This window comes from Pseudorasbora parva, chromosome 14 (assembly GCF_024679245.1).
Source record: "Pseudorasbora parva isolate DD20220531a chromosome 14, ASM2467924v1, whole genome shotgun sequence".
Classification (NCBI taxonomy): domain Eukaryota; kingdom Metazoa; phylum Chordata; class Actinopteri; order Cypriniformes; family Gobionidae; genus Pseudorasbora; species Pseudorasbora parva.
In genome coordinates this window covers 6,668,549-6,694,665 of record NC_090185.1, presented here as the reverse complement: position 1 = coordinate 6,694,665, position 26,117 = coordinate 6,668,549, and the positions used below count along the sequence as shown (strand labels likewise).

Below are 26,117 nucleotides of genomic sequence, written 5' to 3'. Positions count from 1 at the left end.
ATGTATAGATAAGCCTTTCATGATGATATGTGCAAAAAAAATATGAGCTCCTCAAAAAGGAACTTAGTATTCTTACCTGTCCTTTCTGAGCTTTGACGTCATCCTTCCGTTAAGACAGCAGTACCAGGAAATAAATGTGTGTGGTCACATGACCAAACTAACCAATCATGTTACACCTGCCATAAACTCATATAGACATCTTACATTTTCATTATATATGAACATATGCTTCATAATATGAGTTACTTTTCAATTTTACACTAAAAAATGCAAGGAAAAATTGTGGTCACAATTGTGACCAGTGGGATTAAATGGGTTAAATAAAACAATTCCCTTAATGTACATGCAAGGGAAATTATATGACAAGTGCATACAAATGTATAAGTGTTCTGCTTAAAGTTTTAAATATGGATATTTTCTTACAAAAATGCATCGCTTCGCTTCAGAAGGCCCCTTTTAACACATGAAGCTGTGTGGAGGACTTTTATGATGGATGGATCACTTGTTGGGATTCAGATTTTGGGATGCCATTAAAGCTTGTACTAGCCAGATGTTTTAATATAACTCAATTTGTTTGACTGAAAGAAGAATGCCATATACACCTAAGATGGCTTTAAGGTGAGTAAATCATGAGGTATTTTTTATCTGGATGAACTATCCCTTTAACGAGGATCAGGACGAAACGAATTCATTGGAACTCACATTAATAGGAAGATTAACTGCGTCATATTTAGGCTACACTACTGGTCATGTGAGGAACACCTACTTCGAAACGCGTTACATGGGAATAACCAGGAATATGACTCATAAAACGAATATAATTCACCAATGAATATCAATGGGTTTAAGGTGTCTCTGTTGTTGTCGTTTCAGTTGAAAAGTAATGTATTTAGAAACATCGCGTTTCGTTGCTTTCAGCCCGGATGTATTTAATACGAAACCTAGAGCTAAAAGAATGGTAACATTACTCGAAAACACAACGTAAAATCCCAGACATTCATCAAAAAATGAAGACCTCTATTCATCTTTTCTGCTTGTTGCTCGTGAAAGGTGGGTATTTAAAAAAAAGTTTCGTAAAGACTTTCGCTTTCACTTTAGGCCTAAACAAATTGTTTTCCTTGAGTTTATGATTGAACTTGATTTTTAAATGTACTTATTACTCTGTTGGTCGATACACAAAGGCCTAATATTTACATAATTTATCTAACATCTGCTCGTTCTGTAATGATGTGATGTTCTGGCTAATTAGCGTAGCCTACAAATTTCCCAGAAAAGCATACCAAGACCTAATTTGGATTTGTTTAACGTAGTTAGTCAGTCAGTCAGTCCGTCCGTCTGAGAAACAGTTGTTGTTGTTCTCCAGGTGTGTTTGGTGATGATGTGAAGTTTGTGATCGAGGGAGATCCTGTCACGTTACACAATGACCTCACTGAATTGAAGAAATATGAACGCATTTTGTGGACGTTTGGACCTGACAGCACTCGGATAGCTCAAATCAACAACGAGGTTAATAAGATCTCCTTATATAACGATGTTCTTGATGGGATATTCAGAGACAGACTGAAGCTGGATGATCAAACTGGATCTCTGACCATCACAAACACCACAACTGAACATACTGGACTTTATGAACTACAGATATTTGGCAGAAATGAGGTCCCACCGAAGAAATTCAGTATTATTGTTTATGGTGAGTAGTTCTGTTGTTGAATTCTAATTTGTGAGTTAAACCATATTGAGTATACTGTATGCTAGTCACCCAAAGCCAGTCAGCAGTAGACAAAATCAAGCTAAGCTGTATCTGTGTCAATCTGAGATGTGTAATTTGTAGTCAGCGCGTGACCCAGTGAGACAAAATTAGTGGAAATCTTTCATTTAGATAGGAGAGGTTTAGGACTATTAGAATAATAATAATAAAAAATGTTAAATCAATATTACAGCTTCTTTTGTAGTTACTGGGATGACATGGATGCTGGTAAATGGATGTGTGTTGAAATTGAAGACCTGTAGATGGTTATTATATGTTTATTATCTCGTTTTTCCAGCTCGTCTGCCTGTTCCTGTCATCAGCAATAACTCTTCACACTGTTCTTCATCTTCATCATCCTCATATTGTTCACTGGTGTGTTCATCAGTGGTGAATGTGAGTCATGTGACTCTCTCCTGGTTCAAAGGAAACAGTTTATTGTCCAGCATCAGTGTGTCTGATCTCAGCATTAGTCTCTCTCTACCTCTGGAGGTGGAATATCAGGATAAAAACACCTACAGCTGTGTGCTGAACAATCCCATCAGCAACCAGACTCAACATCTGGACATCACTCAACTCTGTCACACATGTGCAGGTACGGCAGCACGGCTGACATTAACGGATTTGTTAAATTCTCTACTTGTTCAAAAGTTTTATTTGTTAACTCTCTAATCTACGGTTTCATAGTGGACATATCGAGTTTCAATGCAAAAGAGCGCTTACCCTTCAGTCCTGTGGTGCTGATCGTTGGTGGGATTTTAATTACGCTAGTAGTCTTGGCTGTAGTTGGGATGTTCGGTTTCTACTGGAAATATAAAAAATCAAATCAACTGGGTAAGTTTACTCTCAGGTAATGGAGAAAGATGAGCTGTTTTGTGAAAGCATGTAATAAAAGTATGTGGTTTGTGTTTAAACAGGTCAGACTTCTAGGCAAGAGTCTATTGAGATGAGGAATGGTAAGACTCTGTATTTTCTACATCCAGTATAGGGGTGGGTAATATGGCAAAAATATCAAATCATGAATGTTTTTCTTTTTGTTGTTTTTTCTTTTACAAGTTATTGTACAGTAAAAATTAGTAGGCCCTACTAGCCTTACTAATATAAGACCTTCTCATGCGTATTGAAGACAATTAAACAGTTAGAACAAAGAAACAAATGACAAGCAATAAATCAAATAAATACAAAGCAAAAATACCAATGAATGTGGTACATGCCTTAATCTTCTTAGCTCTGTGACCATTTTTTGTGTTTTCCGCCAGGATTTGGCCTACCCAAATTGAAAAGCTTGCCAGTGGTCACAGTGGTCTCTAAATATACATGATTTTTGTTTCGTTTTTTTCCATCGTTTGTCACACACTTCAGCATTGTGGTCACTAGTTTAGACGAGCACTGACACCCTGTGGTGAAACAATCGTGTTTAACAGCCGCTGCTTTCTCAGATCGGCTTGGGTTGGATTAAACCTAAGAGAGGAAAATTCTTTAGACAGTAAATCAGAAAATTCCCGGTCTCTGAGGATATCCAGATTTTTTAAATCTTGTGGACAGTAGTTTAAGAAGTTGACTACAACACATTGAAAATATACACAACCGGAAATAAATGAGCTGTACCATTTCAAAATGGAAGCTGTCATGAAGCTCTCAGTGCAAGTAGTCCGATTTAGCCTAGAAATCTAGACGCACCCTAGCGGCAGCAAATTTAATCTGCCCGCAAGTGTCGTCTAGGCACTCTCAATACCCTTCTGAGCTGTATTCCTCTCACTCTGGACGGCCCAATCACATCGTGTATAGAGTCGGTGGGCGGGGCCATAATGACGACGGCTGAGTTGCGTTTGCGTGCTTCTAGTAAACACAGAAACTGGCGAACGGCGGTCTTTCGAATCAGCTTTGACCGCGACTCTGGAAGACTTGGAGTTAAGCTTTTCTCTGAGAAAAGAACGGCACTGAAGTCATTCTTAAAAAGGGAAGATGTGTTCGGAGTTTTGCCGACCGGATACGGCGAATGTTTAATCTATCAACGAGCTCTGCTTCACCTTCGTTGCTCTGGTTGGTTGTAGCGCCATCCTATCGCGTGCAGAGGGAGTTTGAAAGACAACCGTTTATCCGCCCCTCGGATTGAGCTGTCAATGGTGAGTTTCCAGACCAAACATCTTGATGTGGGTCTGGCTTGTCAGGCTAAGTCCGATTATGACATAGTCGGAGAACACAAGATTGCATAAAATGATCATTGAATAAAAAAGGACTTGAGGGTGGGTAAATCATGGGCTAATTTTCATTTTTGGGTTAACTATCCATTTCCACCTATGTCATTGTCATATGTCTATGTCAGGAGGTATTAAAAGTGTAATGAGCCACGGATCTGGTTAGATTCGTGGCTTATTACACTTTTAATACCTCCTTTTAATAAGCACTCCAACTCTTTTTTTCTGGCATTGGCAGCAAAGTCTTCAAAATCGATCACGAAACAAAATCATCAGATAGCCCACCCCCAATCCACGCTGTCATCAAATGCCATTTCTAAGACATGTTGGATCTGCTATGCTTATTAGTATTATAGCACTTATACTGAATGTTTGCTCTCTGTCTGGGTTCTTCAGGTGAAGCTTTGGCTGAGTCAGACGTAATGAAGATGGTTTCCGTGACATGTGGACAGACCATCACTCTAAACACTGGAGTCACTGCAATACAAAGCTGTGATGTGCTTCAGTGGCAGTTTGGAGACTTAAGTTCAGATAGCACAAACCCATTTGTTGTCTTCCCCAGAATGAATGAACCAAACAATGTCGATTGTAATGGTCATCATGATGAGAAAACTAGAGTACAGCTGGATCAAAACACTGGATATCTCACAATCAAAGACATCAGACCTTCAGACTTTGGCATTTATAAACTAAAGATCACCAGGAATGGGAAAAATATGATCTCCAAGACATTTCTTGTCCAAGGTGAGTATATCAATCAACACTGTAAACAAGTGAAATGTTCTGAAATTACCAGTTAATGCATTTCAACAGATTTAATAGGTGAATTTTTTCTATAATGCATTAATAATATTTAATAAACAAGTGCAGGAGACAATAATGTAATACAATTTTTGGATTGATGCTTAATCCTATCAGTAGGTTAGGCAAAATGTAATATAATTGTACAGAAACAAAAGAATGCAGAATCAACCAAATATGAGCTAAATGTTTCAAACAATGATATTTCAATATTTTTTACAGCTTCCTCAGAAAATGCAGAGAATGAGCCAGAGGAGATGATATCATTGATGAATGGAGCTACTTCTCAAAGCACTTGACTATAGCATCTACATTATTTTAAAATAAAACATTCCTGTTTTTATGAGCCTTTAAAATTGTGGAAGTGGGTTTAAAATGACCGCAGCATGACAAAGGGTTTCTTTTGATTTTACATTAATTTTTTTATTTTCATGTGGTTATTTTACAGTGGAAGGATAATGTTCCCACAAACGGTGATATTGTCTGTTATGCAGATATCTATGTTATGTACATTGCATGTCTGGTACTTTATAGTACTCATTTTTATCAGAGGTGGACAGTAAGCACATTTACTTGAGTATCTGTACTTAACTTGAGTATTGTAATTTTTTTTTGAAAACTTATGCCTTTTACTCCACTACATTTCTATCAAGGTCGAAAGTCGTTTCTGTTGCAGCTCTGAAAGTCGGTGGATGATTTTTTCCTTTATCCCTCTTATATGGTCATATACATTTCCCAAACTTTTTTTGAACACTGATCAGTTCATAGCAAAATGGAAGAAGACGGTTCTTAGGCTCAAGTGTGTGCACCCGTAGCCATACTTTGAAAGTATGTTTAAGTTAAAAAAAACAAAAAAACATCAAGATTAGTTTAGTTGGCACACACTTGGTGCATGTCTTATAAAATATTAAAAATATTAACGTCTGGGGGAAAGAGAAGAGTAAAGTTGGGAGAATATCATGTGTATAAGTGTATTGGATCTGTGCATTCGTTCTTAAAGTGACAGCAGCTTTGTAAAGAGCTTTGTAACTTATATTCAAGTATTTAAATGAGTTTAAGTTAGTCGTATGCTAGTATGTCAGATGGAGCATCACTGACTGGCTTAAACCATGATGGCATAATGTGCATTTATACAACAATAATACAATAATGTGTTGGCATAAAAAAGGAAATTTATTTTTGATACTTAAGTACTTTTGAAAACAAATACTTCTGTACTTTTACTCAAGTAAAAATCTGTTTTTACAACTTTCACTTGTAACGGAGTAATATTTGACCAGTTGTACTTTTACTTTTACTCAAGTAGTAGAGTTGTGTACTTTGTCCACCTCTGATTTTAATATTTAGTTAATGATGTATTACTTATTTTGCTGTCTCTATGTGTGTGTTTTAAATTGTGTTGATATATATTGTCATTACTTGTTTACGTGTAAGGGTGTTTTGAATGGTGCCATCAAATAAAATGCATTATTATTATTATTATTATTATTAGTTCAGTGTTAAAGAACAAAACAGTGATGTTTGGTCTTCCTCTAGTGGACAATCTGAATGTTTGCAGTTGTATAGTGTGAATAAGAGACTGCTAATCTGAAAGTTCAATTACAGCAACAACAAAATATTAACTTTTTTTATACAATTTTTTTTTAAACCATTAATAAAAACTTTTCTTATGAAGTTGTGTTGTATCTCTGTCAAGTAAACTGTAAAAGTGGACCATGCATACAAGTCTAAAACTTTGGTATCCTTTTATCTGGTCACTTCTCAATAATTGTACTAATTGGTAAGTATTAATATTTACGCCAAATAAAAACAAACAAACCCCCCCCGGGATTTTTCAGTTTAAGACTTACACACACACACACGTTTGAACTTTGGCCTATCTGTGACGCACACACACACTTTCTAACACACCGATTCCCTTTGTGATTGATGGTTAGTGATGTGCTGTGGTGTGGGACTTTCTGGGGCTTGAGGCGCAGATCTACTGTCCTCATTGACAGATCCCATATTGGGGAGTTCCAGTCAGTGAATGTCTACTTCCTTATTTTGAGGGGATTAACTTTCTTGTTTGAACTGAAATCAATAAATTTTAGCGTTTTACTATAAACGCTACCTATTGATCTGAAGTGGGTTATTATATTATTTTAAAATAACACATTCCTGCTTTTATGAACCTTTACAACTCGGGAAATGGTTTTAAAATGACCGCCGCATGACAAAGGGTTTCTTTTGATTTTACACAAAAAAAATTTTTTGTTGTTGGTTATTTTACAGTGGAAGGATATTGTTCCCACTGACCGTGTTCTGTGTTATGCAGATATTTATGTTATGTACATTGCATGTCTGGTATTTTAAAGTATTCATTATAATATTTATTTCAGTGTTAAAGAACAAAACAGTGATGTTTGATCGTCTTCTGTCCTCTAGTGGACAATCTGAATATTTGCAGTTGTAAAGTGTGAATAAGAGACTGCTATAGTAGCCTGAAAGTTTGATTACAGCATCATTAAAAAAAAACTTTTTTTATTCAACTTTTTAACCATTAATAAAAACTTGTCTTATAAAGTTGTGTTGTATCTCTGTCAAGTAAACTGAAAAAGGGTACGGGCTAACATTTCTGGGTAAAGGGCTAACATTTCTGGTATCGTTTTATCCTGTCACTTCTTAATAATTGATACTAATTGGTAAGTATTTACGCCAAAGGAAAAAAAAATGATTTTTCAGTTCAAGACTTATTTATTTATTATTTAAAAAAAAAAAAAAAGGATAAAAATTGAATTAGATTTTCCACAAAGTTTGACTTTGAACTTTGGCCTATCTGTGACACACACTTTCTAACACACCCATTCATGGTTTGTTTGATGGTTATGACGTGCTGTGCTTTGGGTTTTCCTGGGGCTTGACTCGAGGAGCAGATCTATTAGTGTATGTCTTCATTGACAGATCCCATATTGGGGAGTTCCAGTCAGTGAATGTACTTCCTTATTTTGAGCGGATTAGCTTTCTTGTTTGAACTGAAATCAATACATTTTACTACTATAAACGCTACCTGAAGTGGGTTAATTATAATAAAAGCAACTGTAAAAGTAAAATAAGGTTAATAGTCGCTGTCACCATGCGTTTTAGCTCGTTTAGAAACGACTCTGATTGGACGAACTGATCGACTGCTTTGAGACGCCACAGAGAACAATAACAATTACAATGGACAACTTTTACTCATCTTTTACTCACGTGCACAAAAATATGGAGATGTTGGTTTTATTTTTCGTTCTGTTACTTGTGGATGGTGAGTATATCTTGCGCATTTTGAAGTCTCTCTCTCTCTCTCTCTCTCTCTCTCTCTCTCTCTCTCTCTCTCTCTCGCTCGCGTCAGGTTAAAGTCAAAATATTCCGTCTGTCCAATATTTATTACTGCATTAACATACCTGTGAACTTGCTTAGTGTTGGGCGTAATATTACAAACAATGCTATCGTAATCAGATTACTTTTTAAAAGTTTCTGGTCTTTTTAAAATTTACAACAAAAGCTCTTTTTAAAACGGTTTGCTCTCACATTTATTGACTGACAGCTGTCCTATTATGGAGCAAGTCCAGTGGCGATGTGTGTGACAGATTCAGCATTCCTCAAAAGGAATAAAAATAGTGAAATGCAAACTCAGAATATTACGCAAACCTGCAATAATTAAATTATGCTTTTGACAATGGGAGACCAAAAAGTGCCCTCCGTCCATTATAGAAATAAACCACACAGCTCCGGCGGGTTAATAAAGACCTTCTAAAGCGAAGATGCGTTTGCTTAAGAACAAATATCCATATTTTTTTTAACGTAATAAAGTAAAATACCTAGCTACTTCCAGAGGACCTTCTGTATTCAACGTACAAAAAAAAAAAAAAAAAAACTTTCTTCTATGAAAGGTTAGACTTTTTGAATGAAAGATCAAAAGGATAAACAATGCAGATTTATTTTTACAGCCATCTTTGATCGAGGGCTAATGATTCTGACTCCACCTGTAAATCTCTGAAACGGTCTCTGTTCTGCAGGAGTGTTTGACGTTACAGATGAAATACAGTCAGTGTCAGTGATGGAGGGAGAGTCTGTCACTTTACGCACCGATGTTACTGAAATACAGAAAGCTGATCTGATACTGTGGACGTTTGGACTTGACAGCACTCGTATAGCTCAGATCAACCGACTGAGTAATAAGGTCTCGTTATTTGATGAAGTTCTTGATGGGAGATTCAGAGGGAGATTGAAGCTGGCCAAGACTGTATCTCTGACCATCACAAACACCACAACTGAACACAGAGGCGTTTATGAACTACAGACTTTTGGTGGAAATGAGGTCCCACCCAGGAAATTCAGTATTATTGTTTATGGTGAGTGATTCTGTTCATGCATTATGTTTGATTTCTTTGCATTGAGGTATTATAGACATAACTTTCTCATGTTTTACAGCTCGTCTGCCTGTTCCTGTCATCAGCACTAACTCTTCACAGTGTTCTTCATCTTCATCCTCCTATTGTTCACTGGTGTGTTCATCAGTGGTGAATGTGAGTCATGTGACTCTCTCCTGGTTCAAAGGAAACAGTTTATTGTCCAGCATCAGTGCGTCTGATCTCAGCATCAGTCTCTCTCTACCTCTGGAGGTGAAATATCAGGATAAAAACACCTACAGCTGTGTGCTGAACAATCCCATCAGCCACCAGACTCAACATCTGGACATCACTCAACTCTGTCACACATGTGCAGGTACGGCAGCACAGCTGATTTTTCTACAGATTTAATCAATCTATGTTGCTCATATTCAGGTACTTCAATAGCAAGGTTTAGCAGTTCTAATACGGTTATGGTCTCTCCTTCCACTGTAGCGGCAGGTTTGTCTGCAGGTCATATATCGCTACTTTGTGTTTGTGTGCTGGCTGTGGCTGCAGTTGTGTGTGGGATTTACCATTACCATGAGCGCAAGACGTCTAAAAGGACAAATCAAGGTGGTACGTGTTACCTACAGCTTATTTTGCAATATAACGCTTTATTGTGCAAACTGAAAGGTTACATTGTTCTTGTTTGTATACGTTCACATACAAGATATTGCTCATTTCACAGGTGGCGATACATCATCTAATGAGGACAGATATTCACAAAATGGTGAGTGACTTTGTGTAACTTGGTTGAAAGTTACTTTGTCAAAATGTCTAATTTAATTAATTTTGTGATTTTGGTTAAAACAGGCGCAGTTCCTTTGTTAGCTGTTGAGGTAGACGGTAAGATATCATGTAATATTTTAGGTTATTGTGAAGTTAATGTACATCGATCAGGCATAACATTATGACTGGTAAAGTGAATAACACTGATCATCTCTTCATCACAGCAATTGTTAGTGGGTGGGATATATTGTCCTCAGAGTTGGTGTGTTAGAAGCAAGATAAATGGGCAAGCGTAAGGATTTGAGCGAGTTTGACAAGTGCTTTTGACAAACTGTGACGGCTAGACGACTGGGTCAGAGCATCTCCAAAACTGCAGCTCTTGTGGGCTGTTCCCGGTCTGCAGTGGTCAGTTTCTATCAAAAGTGCTCCAAGGAAGGAACAGTGGAGAACCGGCCACAGGGTCATGGGCGGCCAAGGCTCATTGATGCCTGTGGGGAGTGAAGGCTGGCCTGTGTGGTCCGATCAAACAGACGAGCTACTGGAGCTCAAATTACTCAAGAAGTTAATGCTGATTCTGATAGAAAGGTGTCAGAGCACACAATGAATCTCAGGGTGCGTTCACACTTGTAGTTCGGTTCGTTTGGTCCGGACCAAAAAACAAAAACAAAACATATAGTCCTGGTCCGCTAAGCGTTCACACTGGCATTTTTAACAGCGACCCTAAAGTTACCGAATCAAAGGCACAGGGAGACGGTCACAACCTGATTGGTCGGCTTATATGACGTAGGAGCTCGTTTACCGAACATTCAAAACAATGCTGTGTGCGGATTACACGCGATCATTTTATGCGTGTACATATGGCATTATTTTTACCAGCTGAGAACTCACGAAGAGCTCATGAAATGTTCAAAACATTCAAAACAGCGGCAGGATTTCCTCCGTTGTGCAGAAAAGAGACGGCCGTTCTGTCGTCTGTACCGACTAATGGGCAACACAGGTCCTCTGATGAGAAGAGCCAGGTCTGCATTTTGTTCGTTTTTTTTCTAGCATTTTCGAAACATGCTCGTCAGACCAAATATTGATGAGGCTCTTCCGCATTGCTCCACGTTTGACCTCTAACGTTGATGTTATTCATTTTGGATACACCGATCTTTCCGCGTCGTCAAATCAGCTGACTATGCGTCGCATCTTGTGACATTACGTCCTGTTTTTGGTTCGTTTAATGTCTTTGGTCCGTGTGGCGTTCATATATCAATGGAACCGCACCAGAGTTCGTTTGCAAGCGGACCGAGACCCGTCTTTTTAGCGCTCTCGGTCCGCTTGTTTGGTGCGCACCAGGGTTCAGATGGCAGCGTTCACATATGTTCAAATGAACCGCACTAAACGAGCAATCGCACCAGGGTTCGTTTTAATCCAACCAAACATGACAAGTGTGAACGCACCCTAAGTTTGTTGCGTATGGGGCGGCATAGCCGCTGACCAGTCAGAGTGCCCATGCTGACCCCTATCCATCGCCAAAAGCACCAACAGTGCACGTAAGCAGCCACAGCACACCTTCGGGCTGTTTTGGCAGTAAAATGGGGACCAACATGTTATGCCTGATCGGTGTATTTGGTCAGCATATTGGGCATGTTGCTGTGAAGCTGATTAACTCAGAAACAGCATAAAATAGAAACTGGCTGGGTATATCTCAGCTAACATAAGTGTGTTCTAGGTTATGCAAACATTAGAGAAACCAGGGAACTAAGGGAGCAATTCATTTTAAAATATTTGCAAACAGTATGGGAATGTTACTTTTGAATGTTCTCTGAGTAGTTATTTCTGAATGTTAAGAGAACCTTGCCAGAATGTTAGCTAAACATCTGAAAATGTTCCCTGTTAGCTGGGGATACATAATCGAGTATTATATCAGGGGAGCTGGAACAGATAACAGGAGGAGCAGGTTTATGGATTATCCTCAGGTGAAGGGTGGGACTGAGAGGCAGGGATTTTATAGTGGAATATTTTTGTTGGCAGCAGATTTGGTTTTAAAACAAGTTATATTCAATGTTCAGTGAACCATTTCTTTAACTGTATAAACTGTAGCTATTAATTTGTCATTATTTTCAGCTTTTTTTCCCCACATGCACAGTGTTACTTATGACAATGTTTGTTCTTTGTTCTCGTTAATAATACATTTTTATCTTTTGATAGTAATTCTGTAGGTGTAAAAGGGATCTCATAATGTCCAAAATTTATGGGTTTAATTTCAAACCGATTTTGGGTTCATTTTAATCCAGCAATGGATTCATTTTACACAAGTTTTGGTTTAAAAAACAAACCTAACAGCACAGAATTTTTTTAGAGTATAGACATTATATTAAGCGTGACCCAATTTTGACTCAGTGTAGGGCTGAAACGATTCATCGAGTAACTCGAGTTAATCGAATCAAAAAAATCCTCGAGGCAAAATCATCTGCCTCGACGCTTCGCTTAGTCCATTTAACTACACACACATATTGCAGAAAGACATTTTTTGTGTAAGGACTCGGAGTATGAGCGGATTGCGGTTATATCCGCGGTTCAGGTGCATAAACATCCCAAACATTGCAGGTGGATGAGAGAAATCGTTAATATGTTGATTTTAATAAAGACGCGGAACTCTCAAATCACGCTAAAACTCAATGAATGCGTGTCGTTCTTTAACTTTCGTTTTCAGCTCATGTCGAGATCAAAGACCGCAATGCGAGAGAGAGAGAGAGCGGGCGGGCATCAGCACTGGTCATATCATTTAATATCGCTGTTTTTAAATGAAGAAAACTGTGTGTTAAGCTTCAGGATGCGACGCTGAACATTTAAGTTTCATTTGCGGCAGTACACGCGTCAGCTGAGGAGAAGAGCAACTCCAAACACATGAACTCGATGGAGTTTGCAGCTTTGCACATGGATCACCGTCATTGTGATGTGTGTGAAATCTTTAATGAGACTTTATATATCCTACTTGATAATATCTTCGAAATGCACCATTAGATGTTCTCAATACTAGGCGCAACAAATATCAGAACAAGCTGTAACGCGCGCGCGTGTGTGTGTGATGAGCAGCGCTCGTGCTTTCAGAGCTCAGAGCTGCGTGCTTTCATTGATTTGTGTAATTTAAATATCACACTTTAATCATATAGCTACTAACTTAAAACAAGCTGTGTTACAATGATGAATGATTAGCTCAAAAGATCAGCATGTGTGATGTACTTTAACTGAATTAAACATATCTCGCGTTTGATCACGTTCTAGCGGTTATTCCTCCGTGTGATGTATAGGTTGTCGACCCTGGTTTATGAAGGCTAAATGTAATTTTGCCAAAATATTTTTTCTTGTTTTGTTTAGCAACCTACTTCAGTGTAGCTAATATGTGACGATAGCATTGCGCTTAACACGGAGGATTTGAAGTTGTGACTACCGGGTGCGGGTGGATGGTTTGTTTCTAACAGCTGATTCGGTGACGATAGAGCTGATCCGCACATCTCTTGTTCCAAGTTAACCTGTCCAATACATTTTGCTTCAGTAAAGGAGTAAATAATACAGTAAATGTTTATGTCATGCCTGAGCTGAAGCTGATACATGAAAGTTAAGTTGCACAACATAAATACAATGTTTAGTTATTTATATTATATATATAGAATATTTATAGAATATTAGAATATTTATATTATATAGAATTTATAGAATATTTATATTATTTATATTGGCATTATTGTTATTTATATTACTACTATTTAGATTTATTGGTTGTAGGCTTAGTTTTAGATTGAAATATGTTTACCTTTTTAAAGTAATTTGAAATAGATTTTTATTTAATATAATATGGCAATTGTATGCATTAAAATTGTTTAGTTTCACAGTTATTAATGTATGCAATTTCAGCAATAAAACTTAATTTTTCTAAAAAGAAGACAAATTAGATGTTAATTTTAAGATACCCGTCTTATTGTCTCTTATTGCTCTTTAATAAAGAAAAAGTAATCATTATCCGATTAATCGATTAATCGATCGATTAAGTGGTAGATTAATCGATTACAAAAAGAATCGATAGCTGCAGCCCTAACTCAGTGTAACTTGACAGTAGCACAGCCATTCATACTGAAGCTCTTTGTGCTTGTGTATTTTTAACAGATTAACAGTTGTGCTTGTTTTCACCAGGCGGGGACACATCTAATCATCAGGAGAGAAATTTACCAAATAGTAAGTTACTATTTTATAACAGAGGATTAATTTGCCTGTACCGTGTATACATCAAACAATATTACAAAGGACAATTTAGAGCTACGTTTATCAATTTTGTTTTTATCCAAAGAAATTATGCATTGCACTACTATCCAGTTGCTCAGAAAAGTACAACCTAGTGAAGATACCTGGAGAGATCTGTCTGTGGGGTTCAGGATGGAGTTTGATAGTGTTGAAAGCTGCATGGAAATGGATACAGGGCTTCATTAGTGGATAGCGAGGTCTTTCTATGAGAGGGAAAATGTGTTTAGTGTTGGTTTTTAGCACAGGGGTTAGAAGAGTACCCAGAATGGCACTTGTAACGAACATATCCACTGCAGGCAACTGAACCCAAGTGCTGTTTTATTGATTATGTGAACTGATTCTACAACTAAGACTTGACTATGAAAATGAAACAAACACTCACGAACAGTGGGTTATATATAAAAATACTTGACCAGGACCGGGGCACTCATGAGGGCTTAAATACACAAAGACTAATGACTAAACAAGACACACCTGTGAACAATAATCACCCCATTAACCAATGAGATGAGAACAGAACACATGACAAAAGAGCACAATGCTGGATCACATGAGGGTAAGGGAATCACATGACAAACCAGAAAATATGACTGGGAAATAAACATTTGGATGTTTAAAGGGTTAGTTCACCCAAAAATGAAATTGATGTCATTAATGACTCTAATGTCATTCCTCACCCGTAAGACCCCCGTTCATCTTCACACACAGTTTAAGATATTTTATATTTAGTCCAAGAGCGTATGCAAGTGTATGCACACTATACTGTCCATGTCCAGAAAGGGAATAAAAACATCATCACAGTAGTCCATATGAGACATCAGTGGGTTAATTAGAGTCTCTTGAAGCATCCAAAATACATTTTGGTCCAAAAAATAACAAAAACTACGACTTTATTCAGCATTGTCTTCTCTTCAGGGTTTTTGTCAATCCTCAAATAAAGATTCAAACGGTTGTGAATCAGTGATTTATGATTCGGATTTCCAACGTCACGTGATTTCAGCAGTTTGACGCAGTTTGAAAACTAATTCAAAAATGAAAGTTGAACGGATGTATCTGAATGCATTTTTTTTGGAAATGTGTTATATTTTTACCGATTAATACGGTCGTACCACTACTTTTTTTGGCCAGGGACACGATGTTGCCGTCAGACCAGTGTTTACTTGGTTTGAACTTTAGAGAGGTGCTTTTTGTTTTGTTCCTCCCACTTACATTTTATTCAGTGCTTACATATACAACTCAGTATAAAGGTCAGCATAAATTTCTCCAATTAAAACCATTTTCACATGAACAAACCATGACTGTTTCAAAACTACAGATTATACTTTTTGCATTTTTGCAGAAAAATTATTCTAAGGGTAGGTTTATCACTGAAAATTGTAGTATCGTAGTATGTCTACTCTAACCAGCGTTATGGATCACAATGGCAACAGCATTATCACCTGTACGGGACATCACTTTGCTACAGGTGGAACAGTAGTTTCCTTAAATTTTCCCCCTTCGTTTGGCCTTAAACTGTGTTCGTGGTCATCCAGTTTAAAATGCGGACTACAAACACTAAGGTCTTTCAGATATTCTGTCATGCCGTTCTTCCCGTATTTACGATTCTTTGCAGTATTTTGTTACTGCCTACAATGTGTTGGATCCTTTACTGGTACAAAAAGTAATTCACTCCCTCTAAATGGTTACTCTTTGAATTTTTGCACCCAGGAACGATACAAGTTGACAAGTTTGCTAAGAAGTATTGCTTACTAAAGCAAGGCAGTATTTGACTCCGGTAAGCATATCCTAAAGCGTATCCTTTTTTGTGTACGCGTGGCATCAGAACAGTAGACCATGCGCATACTGAAAGCGCACCATCGGATTTATTTTGTACGCTCAGGTTGTACATTACATTTTTTTGCATTATTTTCATGTCTTGTAACTCACAGCGAAAACTTATACTTTTGACTTTAGCAGACTAATTCCATCTTGTCTCCACCGACTGCTTAAGAAACATACTCCGCCTGATTTGCAGGACAGAATTTTTGACAGAATTTTCTACTTTAACGTCTTTCAGAAGCTGGACATCTTCAGGTGTTTTATTCATCACAGCAGATGATAATGCATGAGAAAAAAAAATCACACATTTCAGTCTATAGAGGAACTTTTGAAGTCAGATCGATGCTAAAATGATTGCCAGTGTGAAAGAGAAACTAAAACATGACCAAATAAGGTGATGGTGAGCTGTTTCAAACAAGTCAATCAAGGCTAGGAGGGCTTGACCACAAACGGACAGAACTACAACATGGATTTGTGCAGGGAGTTATCACGCAGAGAGGAGAGTGGTGTATTTTGGAGATATTATGAATAATCAGACCTGTTTGGTGGGAGTTGTGGGAGAAAGGGTGTTGCCGTGTCCTCTGGGCAAATCCAGGTTTCAAACCCGGGAATGTTGAGATTTATTAACTGACTGGCATTTCCTCAGTCCCATACTCAGAGAGCAATGAGGATGTGGAAAGTGACTGCTTGTTGGATCATGTTGTACAGCTGCACAGTGCTTCTCTGTTACAGTTCTCCGCCATTTTGAATTTTCTGAAAAAATACATATTTACTCCTCCTAGGCTGTTTTTTAAAATTATTATTTAGTTTGATTGTTTCCTATATAAGCCAATAATTCTGGGAGAGTTTGGCCTATGATGAATAATTGACTGTCCAAACTGTAACCAGCAGCTTTAAAGGGGTGGTTGCATGCGATTTGACTTTTTGAACTTTAGTTAGTGTGTAATGTTGCTGCTTGAGCATAACCAGCATCTGCAAAGTTACAGCGCTGAAAGTTCAATGCAAACGGAGATATTGTCTTTTAAAGTTATGGCAGTTTATTGCCTACAAAAATGGCCGGTTTGGACTACAACAAGCTTCTTCCTGGGTTGGTGACATCCTAAACCCTTGCTAGTCTCCGCAGATATGACTTCTGCCCGTAATGGGAAGGGGCGTGTCGTTTCCGGAAACCTGTGCTTGGCACTTCAGCCAATAAAAATACAGGAAACTACATTTGGCCATCTAACCAATCGAAGACCATTGCGTTTTTCAGAGTGATGGGCTTCATAGAAGCAGAAAGCAAACGAGCCGTTCAAAGGACAGTGGAGACAGCGGTGTGGAATAAAGGGAAAATAGAAGAAAAATACAGCGTTTAAAAAAAGAAGAAGTATTAAGACATGTTTTACTGCGCCCCATAAACACAACCAAACCTAGGGAAAAAACACGGAACCACCCCTTTAAAATGATCTGTCAAAGGTAGTCGCAATGACTGTTTCATATGGAGCCCCTTAAGGGACATGGTGAAGGAAAAAAAAAATGGGATGAAGGAAAAAATATTTGTTAATGCGTTTGTGTTTTCTTGCAAATGTTTTGCGATACCTCAAGAAACTGCGTTCCCTCACAAAAAAGTTTGTGTTCCACCAAGAAACCGAGGTTTTGCGAGACAACGCAAAGTTTCTCGTGGGAACACAAAGATTTGGAGCGAACGCAAAGTTTCTCGGGGAACACAAAGATTTGGAGCAAATGCAACGTTTTGGAGCAAATGCAAAGTTTCTCGAGGAACACAAAGATTTGGAGCGAACGCAAAGTTTCTCGGGGAACACAAAGATTTGGAGCGAACGCAAAGTTTCTCGAGGAACACAAAGATATGGAGCGAACGCAAAGTTTCTCGGGGAACACAAAGATTTGGAGCGAACGCAAAGTTTCTCGGGGAACACAAAGATTTGGAGCGAACGCAAAGTTTCTCGGGGAACACAAAGATTTGGAGCGAACGCAAAGTTTCTCGGGGAACGCAAAGATTTGGAGCGAACGCAAAGTTTCTCGGGGAACACAAAGATTTGGAGCGAACGCAAAGTTTCTCGGGGAACGCAAAGATTTGGAGCGAACGCAAAGTTTCTCGAGGAACACAAAGATTTGGAGCGAACGCAAAGTTTCTCGGGGAACGCAAAGATTTGGAGCGAACGCAAAGTTTCTCGGGGAACGCTAAGATTTGGAGCGAACGCAAAGTTTCTCGGGGAACACAAAGATTTGGAGCGAACGCAAAGTTTCTCAGGGAACGCAAAGATTTGGAGCGAACGCAAAGTTTCTCGGGGGAGCGAACGCAAAGTTTCTCGGGGAACACAAAGATTTGGAGCGAACGCAAAGTTTCTCGGGGAACGCAAAGATTTGGAGCGAACGCAAAGTTTCTCGGGGGAGCGAACGCAAAGTTTCTCGAGGAACACAAAGATTTGGAGCGAACGCAAAGTTTCTCGGGGAACACAAAGATTTGGAGCGAACGCAAAGTTTCTCGAGGAACACAAAGATTTGGAGCGAACGCAAAGTTTCTCGGGGAACACAAAGATTTGGAGCGAACGCAAAGTTTCTCGTGGGAACACAAAGATTTGGAGCGAACGCAAAGTTTCTCGGGGAATGCAAAGATTTGGAGCGAACGCAAAGTTTCTCGGGGAACGCAAAGATTTGGAGCGAACGCAAAGTTTCTCGGGGAACACAAAGATTTGGAGCGAACGCAAAGTTTCTCGGGGAACGCAAAGATTTGGAGCGAACGCAAAGTTTCTCGGGGGAGCGAACGCAAAGTTTCTCGAGGAACACAAACATTTGGAGCGAACGCAAAGTTTCTCGGGGAACGCAAAGATTTGGAGCGAACGCAAAGTTTCTCGGGGAACGCAAAGATTTGGAGCGAACGCAAAGTTTCTCGGGGAACACAAAGATTTGAAGCGAACGCAAAGTTTCTCGGGGAACGCAAAGTTTTGGAGCGAACGCAAAGTTTCTCGGGGGAGCGAACGCAAAGTTTCTCGGGGAACACAAAGATTTGGAGCGAACGCAAAGTTTCTCGGGGAACGCAAAGATTTGGAGCGAACGCAAAGTTTCTCGGGGAACGCAAAGATTTGGAGCGAACGCAAAGTTTCTCTGGGAACACAAAGATTTGGAGCGAACGCAAAGTTTCTCGGGGAACGCAAAGATTTGGAGCGAACGCAAAGTTTCTCGAGGAACACAAAGATTTGGAGCGAACGCAAAGTTTCTTGAGGAACACAAAGATTTGGAGCGAACGCAAAGTTTCTCGGGGAACACAAAGATTTGGAGCGAACGCAAAGTTTCTCGAGGAACACAAAGATTTGGAGCGAACGCAAAGTTTCTTGAGGAACACAAAGATTTGGAGCGAACGCAAAGTTTCTCGAGGAACACAAAGATTTGGAGCGAACGCAAAGTTTCTCGGGGAACGCAAAGATTTGGAGCGAACGCAAAGTTTCTCGAGGAACACAAAGATTTGGAGCTAACGCAAAGCTTCTCGAGGAACACAAAGATTTGGAGCGAACGCAAAGTTTCTCGGGGAACACAAAGATTTGGAGCGAACGCAAAGTTTCTCGAGGAACACAAAGATTTGGAGCGAACGCAAAGTTTCTCGGGGAACACAAAGATTTGGAGCGAACGCAAAGTTTCTCGAGGAACACAAAGATTTGGAGCGAACGCAAAGTTTCTCGGGGAACACAAAGATTTGGAGCGAACGCAAAGTTTCTCGAGGTACACAAAGATTTGGAGCGAACGCAAAGTTTCTCGGAGAACACAAAGATTTGGAGCGAACGCAAAGTTTCTCGGGGAACGCAAAGATTTGGAGCGAACGCAAAGTTTCTCGGGGAACACAAAGATTTGGAGCGAACGCAAAGTTTCTCGAGGAACACAAAGATTTGGAGCGAACGCAAAGCTTCTTGAGGAACACAAAGATTTGGAGCGAACGCAAAGTTTCTCGAGGAACACAAATATTTGGAGCGAACGCAAAGTTTCTCGAGGTACACAAAGATTTGGAGCAAATGCAAAGTTTCTTGAGGAACACAAAGATTTGGAGCAAACGCAAAGTTTCTCGGGGAACACAAAGATTTGGAGCGAACGCAAAGTTTCTCGAGGAACACAAAGATTTGGAGCGAACGCAAAGTTTCTTGAGGAACACAAAGATTTGGAGCGAACGCAAAGTTTCTCGGGGAATGCAAAGATTTGGAGCGAACGCAAAGTTTCTCGGGGAACGCAAAGATTTGGAGCGAACGCAAAGTTTCTCGAGGAACACAGATTTGGAGCGAACGCAAAGTTTCTCGAGGAACACAAAGATTTGGAGCGAACGCAAAGTTTCTCGAGGAACACAAAGATTTGGAGCGAACGCAAAGTTTCTCGGGGAACGCTAAGATTTGGAGCGAACGCAAAGTTTCTCGGGGAACACAAAGATTTGGAGCGAACGCAAAGTTTCTCAGGGAACGCAAAGATTTGGAGCGAACGCAAAGTTTCTCGGGGGAGCGAACGCAAAGTTTCTCGGGGAACACAAAGATTTGGAGCGAACGCAAAGTTTCTCGGGGAACGCAAAGATTTGGAGCGAACGCAAAGTTTCTCGGGAGAGCGAACGCAAAGTTTCTCGAGGAACACAAAGATTTGGAGCGAACGCAAAGTTTCTCGGGGAACACAAAGATTTGGAGCGAACGCAAAGTTTCTCGAGGAACACAAAGATTTGGAGCGAACGCAAAGTTTCTCGGGGAACACAAAGATTTGGAGCGAACGCAAAGTTTCTCGTGGGAACACAAAGATTTGGAGCGAACGCAAAGTTTCTCGGGGAATGCAAAGATTTGGAGCGAACGCAAAGTTTCTCGGGGAACGCAAAGATTTGGAGCGAACGCAAAGTTTCTCGGGGAACACAAAGATTTGGAGCGAACGCAAAGTTTCTCGGGGAACGCAAAGATTTGGAGCGAACGCAAAGTTTCTCGGGGGAGCGAACGCAAAGTTTCTCGAGGAACACAAACATTTGGAGCGAACGCAAAGTTTCTCGGGGAACGCAAAGATTTGGAGCGAACGCAAAGTTTCTCGGGGAACCCAAAGATTTGGAGCGAACGCAAAGTTTCTCGGGGAACACAAAGATTTGAAGCGAACGCAAAGTTTCTCGGGGAACGCAAAGTTTTGGAGCGAACGCAAAGTTTCTCGGGGGAGCGAACGCAAAGTTTCTCGGGGAACACAAAGATTTGGAGCGAACGCAAAGTTTCTCGGGGAACGCAAAGATTTGGAGCGAACGCAAAGTTTCTCGGGGAACGCAAAGATTTGGAGCGAACGCAAAGTTTCTCTGGGAACACAAAGATTTGGAGCGAACGCAAAGTTTCTCGGGGAACGCAAAGATTTGGAGCGAACGCAAAGTTTCTCGAGGAACACAAAGATTTGGAGCGAACGCAAAGTTTCTTGAGGAACACAAAGATTTGGAGCGAACGCAAAGTTTCTCGGGGAACACAAAGATTTGGAGCGAACGCAAAGTTTCTCGAGGAACACAAAGATTTGGAGCGAACGCAAAGTTTCTTGAGGAACACAAAGATTTGGAGCGAACGCAAAGTTTCTCGAGGAACACAAAGATTTGGAGCGAACGCAAAGTTTCTCGGGGAACGCAAAGATTTGGAGCGAACGCAAAGTTTCTCGAGGAACACAAAGATTTGGAGCTAACGCAAAGCTTCTCGAGGAACACAAAGATTTGGAGCGAACGCAAAGTTTCTCGGGGAACACAAAGATTTGGAGCGAACGCAAAGTTTCTCGAGGAACACAAAGATTTGGAGCGAACGCAAAGTTTCTCGGGGAACACAAAGATTTGGAGCGAACGCAAAGTTTCTCGAGGAACACAAAGATTTGGAGCGAACGCAAAGTTTCTCGGGGAACACAAAGATTTGGAGCGAACGCAAAGTTTCTCGAGGTACACAAAGATTTGGAGCGAACGCAAAGTTTCTCGGAGAACACAAAGATTTGGAGCGAACGCAAAGTTTCTCGGGGAACGCAAAGATTTGGAGCGAACGCAAAGTTTCTCGGGGAACACAAAGATTTGGAGCGAACGCAAAGTTTCTCGAGGAACACAAAGATTTGGAGCGAACGCAAAGCTTCTTGAGGAACACAAAGATTTGGAGCGAACGCAAAGTTTCTCGAGGAACACAAATATTTGGAGCGAACGCAAAGTTTCTCGAGGTACACAAAGATTTGGAGCAAATGCAAAGTTTCTTGAGGAACACAAAGATTTGGAGCAAACACAAAGTTTCTCGGGGAACACAAAGATTTGGAGCGAACGCAAAGTTTCTCGAGGAACACAAAGATTTGGAGCGAACGCAAAGTTTCTTGAGGAACACAAAGATTTGGAGCGAACGCAAAGTTTCTCGGGGAATGCAAAGATTTGGAGCGAACGCAAAGTTTCTCGGGGAACGCAAAGATTTGGAGCGAACGCAAAGTTTCTCGAGGAACACAGATTTGGAGCGAACGCAAAGTTTCTCGAGGAACACAAAGATTTGGAGCGAACGCAAAGTTTCTCGAGGAACACAAAGATTTGGAGCGAACGCAAAGTTTCTCGGGGAACACAAAGATTTGGAGCGAACGCAAAGTTTCTCGTGGGAACACAAAGATTTGGAGCGAACGCAAAGTTTCTCGGGGAATGCAAAGATTTGGAGCGAACGCAAAGTTTCTCGGGGAACGCAAAGATTTGGAGCGAAAGCAAAGTTTCTCGGGGAACACAAAGATTTGGAGCGAACGCAAAGTTTCTCGGGGAACGCAAAGATTTGGAGCGAACGCAAAGTTTCTCGGGGGAGCGAACGCAAAGTTTCTCGAGGAACACAAACATTTGGAGCGAACGCAAAGTTTCTCGGGGAACGCAAAGATTTGGAGCGAACGCAAAGTTTCTCGGGGAACGCAAAGATTTGGAGCGAACGCAAAGTTTCTCGGGAACACAAAGATTTGAAGCGAACGCAAAGTTTCTCGGGGAACGCAAAGTTTTGGAGCGAACGCAAAGTTTCTCGGGGGAGCGAACGCAAAGTTTCTCGGGGAACACAAAGATTTGGAGCGAACGCAAAGTTTCTCGGGGAACGCAAAGATTTGGAGCGAACGCAAAGTTTCTCGGGGAACGCAAAGATTTGGAGCGAACGCAAAGTTTCTCGGGGAACACAAAGATTTGGAGCGAACGCAAAGTTTCTCGGGGAACGCAAAGATTTGGAGCGAACGCAAAGTTTCTCGAGGAACACAAAGATTTGGAGCGAACGCAAAGTTTCTTGAGGAACACAAAGATTTGGAGCGAACGCAAAGTTTCTCGGGGAACACAAAGATTTGGAGCGAACGCAAAGTTTCTCGAGGAACACAAAGATTTGGAGCGAACGCAAAGTTTCTTGAGGAACACAAAGATTTGGAGCGAACGCAAAGTTTCTCGAGGAACACAAAGATTTGGAGCTAACGCAAAGCTTCTCGAGGAACACAAAGATTTGGAGCGAACGCAAAGTTTCTCGGGGAACACAAAGATTTGGAGCGAACGCAAAGTTTCTCGAGGAACACAAAGATTTGGAGCGAACGCAAAGTTTCTCGGGGAACACAAAGATTTGGAGCGAACGCAAAGTTTCTCGGGGAACACAAAGATTTGGAGCGAACGCAAAGTTTCTCGGGGAACACAAAGATTTGGAGCGAACGCAAAGTTTCTCGAGGTACACAAAGATTTGGAGCGAACGCAAAGTTTCTCGGGGAACACAAAGATTTGGAGCGAACGCAAAGTTTCTCGAGGTACACAAAGATTTGGAGCGAACGCAAAGCTTCTTAAGGAACACAAAGATTTGGAGCGAACGCAAAGTTTCTCGAGGAACACAAAGATTTGGAGCGAACGCAAAGTTTCTCGAGGTACACAAAGATTTGGAGCAAATGCAAAGTTTCTTGAGGAACACAAAGATTTGGAGCGAACGCAAAGTTTCTCGGGGAACACAAAGATTTGGAGCGAACGCAAAGTTTCTCGAGGAACACAAAGATTTGGAGCGAACGCAAAGTTTCTTGAGGAACACAAAGATTTGGAGCGAACGCAAAGTTTCTCGAGGAACACAGATTTGGAGCGAACGCAAAGTTTCTCGAGGAACACAAAGATTTGGAGCGAACGCAAAGTTTCTCGGGGAACGCAAAGATTTGGAGCGAACGCAAAGTTTCTCGGGGGAGCGAACGCAAAGTTTCTCGAGGAACACAAAGATTTGGAGCGAACGCAAAGTTTCTCGAGGAACACAAAGATTTGGAGCGAATGCAAAGCTTCTCGGGGAACACAAAGATTTGCAGCGAACGCAAAGTTTCTCGGGAAACACAAAGATTTGGAGCGAACGCAAAGCTTCTCGGGGAACACAAAGATTTGGAGCGAACGCAAAGCTTCTCGGGAAACACAAAGATTTGGAGCGAACGCAAAGATTTGGAGCAAACGCAAAGCTTCTCGGGGAACACAAAGATTTGGAGCGAACGCAAAGCTTTTCGGGGAACACAAAGATTTGGAGCGAACGCAAAGTTTCTCTGGGAACAAAGATTTGGAGCGAACGCAAAGTTTCTCGAGGAACACAAAGATTTGGAGCGAACGCAAAGTTTCTCGGGGAACACAAAGATTTGGAGTGAACGCAAAGCTTCTTGAGGAACAAAGATTTTGAGCGAATGCAAAGTTTCTCGGGGAACAAAGATTTGGAGTGAATGCAAAGTTTCTCGGGGAACACAAAGATTTGGAGCGAACGCAAAGTTTCTCGGGGAACACAAAGATTTGGAGCGAACGCAAAGTTTCTCTGGGAACACAAAGATTTGGAGCGAACGCAAAGTTTCTCGGGGAACACAAAGATTTGAAGCGAACGCAAAGTTTCTCGGGGAACACAAAGATTTGGAGCGAACGCAAATTTTTTTTAAGGGGAACGCAAAGGTTTTGTGAGTGAACGTAAAGTTTCTTGGGGGAACGTAAAGGTTTTGTGAGTGAACAAAGTTTAGTGGGGGAACGTAAAGGTTTCTAGGAAACTGCCTCAAAGTTTCAGTAAATAAATAGTTAGTGCAACCAGTGTGTTTTTCACCTACGTTTAGGTGCTGTCATTAAATGCTGTCATGTTAACTTGCATGCTGATGCCTGGTGTTTAGGGATGCAATTGTGGTTCAATCTTGTTTCTGAAAAACTGTTTCTGTTTGTTCTCCAGGTGTGTTTGTTAAGGAAGATAAAATCACATCAGTGCCAGTGATGGAGGGAGAACCTATCACACTACACAACAACGATACTGAAATAGAGGAAATGGAGATGATATGGTGGAAGTTTGCCAGTTCCAAAGAACGCAATTGTGCTAAATTTGTTGTCATAGCCACACTGAGTAAAACAAACAATGAGGAAGACCCACATAATAAAAGAATTCTACAATTCAAAGACAGTTTGAAACTGGACCAAAATACTGGATCTCTTACCATCACAAAAATCACACCTAAACACTATGGACATTACAAACTACACATCACCAGCAAGGGACAGATGATCGTTCATACGTTCAGAGTTTTTCCTCATGTGAGTAGGTCAAGTCTTTCAGAATAATATTTGTCTTACTAAGATGAAAACTATTAAAAAAGACAGATCATAAAATAAAATAAGTTCGAAATAAGTAAAATGCAATTTTTCTGTCAGAACGTCATATTTCATTGTGAATAATTCAGTGTAGTGGGAAGACCAGTTGAAATTTTAGATTGGTGGGAGCATTCAAACACTATTTTTACTTCTTCTTTTTTTATTTTCTTACAGTTTCCACTGAACAAAGAGCAGACCCCAACCCAGATTATTCAGAGGAGACAGACCTGCCCTTGATTACATCCGATGACCATCCAGTATATAAACACTGGAATATCATCCACATTTCAATTCCACTGACAAAAACAAGAAACATTTTCCTATTTTTTTAACCATCTAACATTCCTAAACTCAAAATACCTAAATGACAATGAAAAAGAGGAGAGTTCTGTAAAGTTGACATTGTGTCACACTACACCTGTTTGTCAGGAAAAAGGAGCTATTAAAAGGTGCACTATGTCTGAGGGAGTCGCCTGTCAGTTGCGTCATATCTGTGTTACCCCCGGTTTCCGGTTTTATTCTGCAGAAACGCTTTTCTCTTAGCAGTGTGAACAAGAGTCACA

General features: G+C 40.2%; 3 protein-coding genes across 3 annotated transcripts in view; 2 read left to right on the top strand and 1 right to left on the bottom strand.

Moving 5' to 3' along the window:
- The window catches only part of LOC137039392 (natural killer cell receptor 2B4), a 33,160-nt gene extending 25,118 nt beyond the window's left edge, over positions 1 to 8,042 (bottom strand). Inside the window, exon 1 of the mRNA XM_067414712.1 lies at positions 7,978 to 8,042. The gene's annotated coding sequence lies outside the window, so the exon portion shown is untranslated. The remainder of the gene's footprint in view (positions 1 to 7,977) is intronic.
- Positions 721 to 6,557, top strand: LOC137039985 (SLAM family member 5-like). The gene is made up of 7 exons (XM_067415379.1): positions 721 to 1,050; positions 1,364 to 1,690; positions 2,046 to 2,342; positions 2,435 to 2,581; positions 2,665 to 2,703; positions 4,342 to 4,689; positions 4,969 to 6,557. The coding sequence occupies exons 1-7, from the start codon at positions 1,008 to 1,010 to the stop codon at positions 5,043 to 5,045; spliced, it is 1,278 nt and encodes a 425-aa protein (XP_067271480.1). The 5' UTR covers positions 721 to 1,007; the 3' UTR covers positions 5,046 to 6,557.
- Positions 7,802 to 25,975, top strand: LOC137039391 (hepatic and glial cell adhesion molecule-like). Its single transcript, XM_067414710.1, has 9 exons — positions 7,802 to 8,032; positions 8,787 to 9,122; positions 9,202 to 9,495; positions 9,615 to 9,737; positions 9,850 to 9,891; positions 9,975 to 10,007; positions 14,067 to 14,108; positions 25,142 to 25,497; positions 25,729 to 25,975. Exons 1-9 carry the CDS (start codon positions 7,948 to 7,950, stop codon positions 25,789 to 25,791), a joined length of 1,374 nt encoding a protein of 457 aa, XP_067270811.1. The 5' UTR covers positions 7,802 to 7,947; the 3' UTR covers positions 25,792 to 25,975.
- The last annotated feature ends 142 nt before the right edge of the window (positions 25,976 to 26,117 follow it).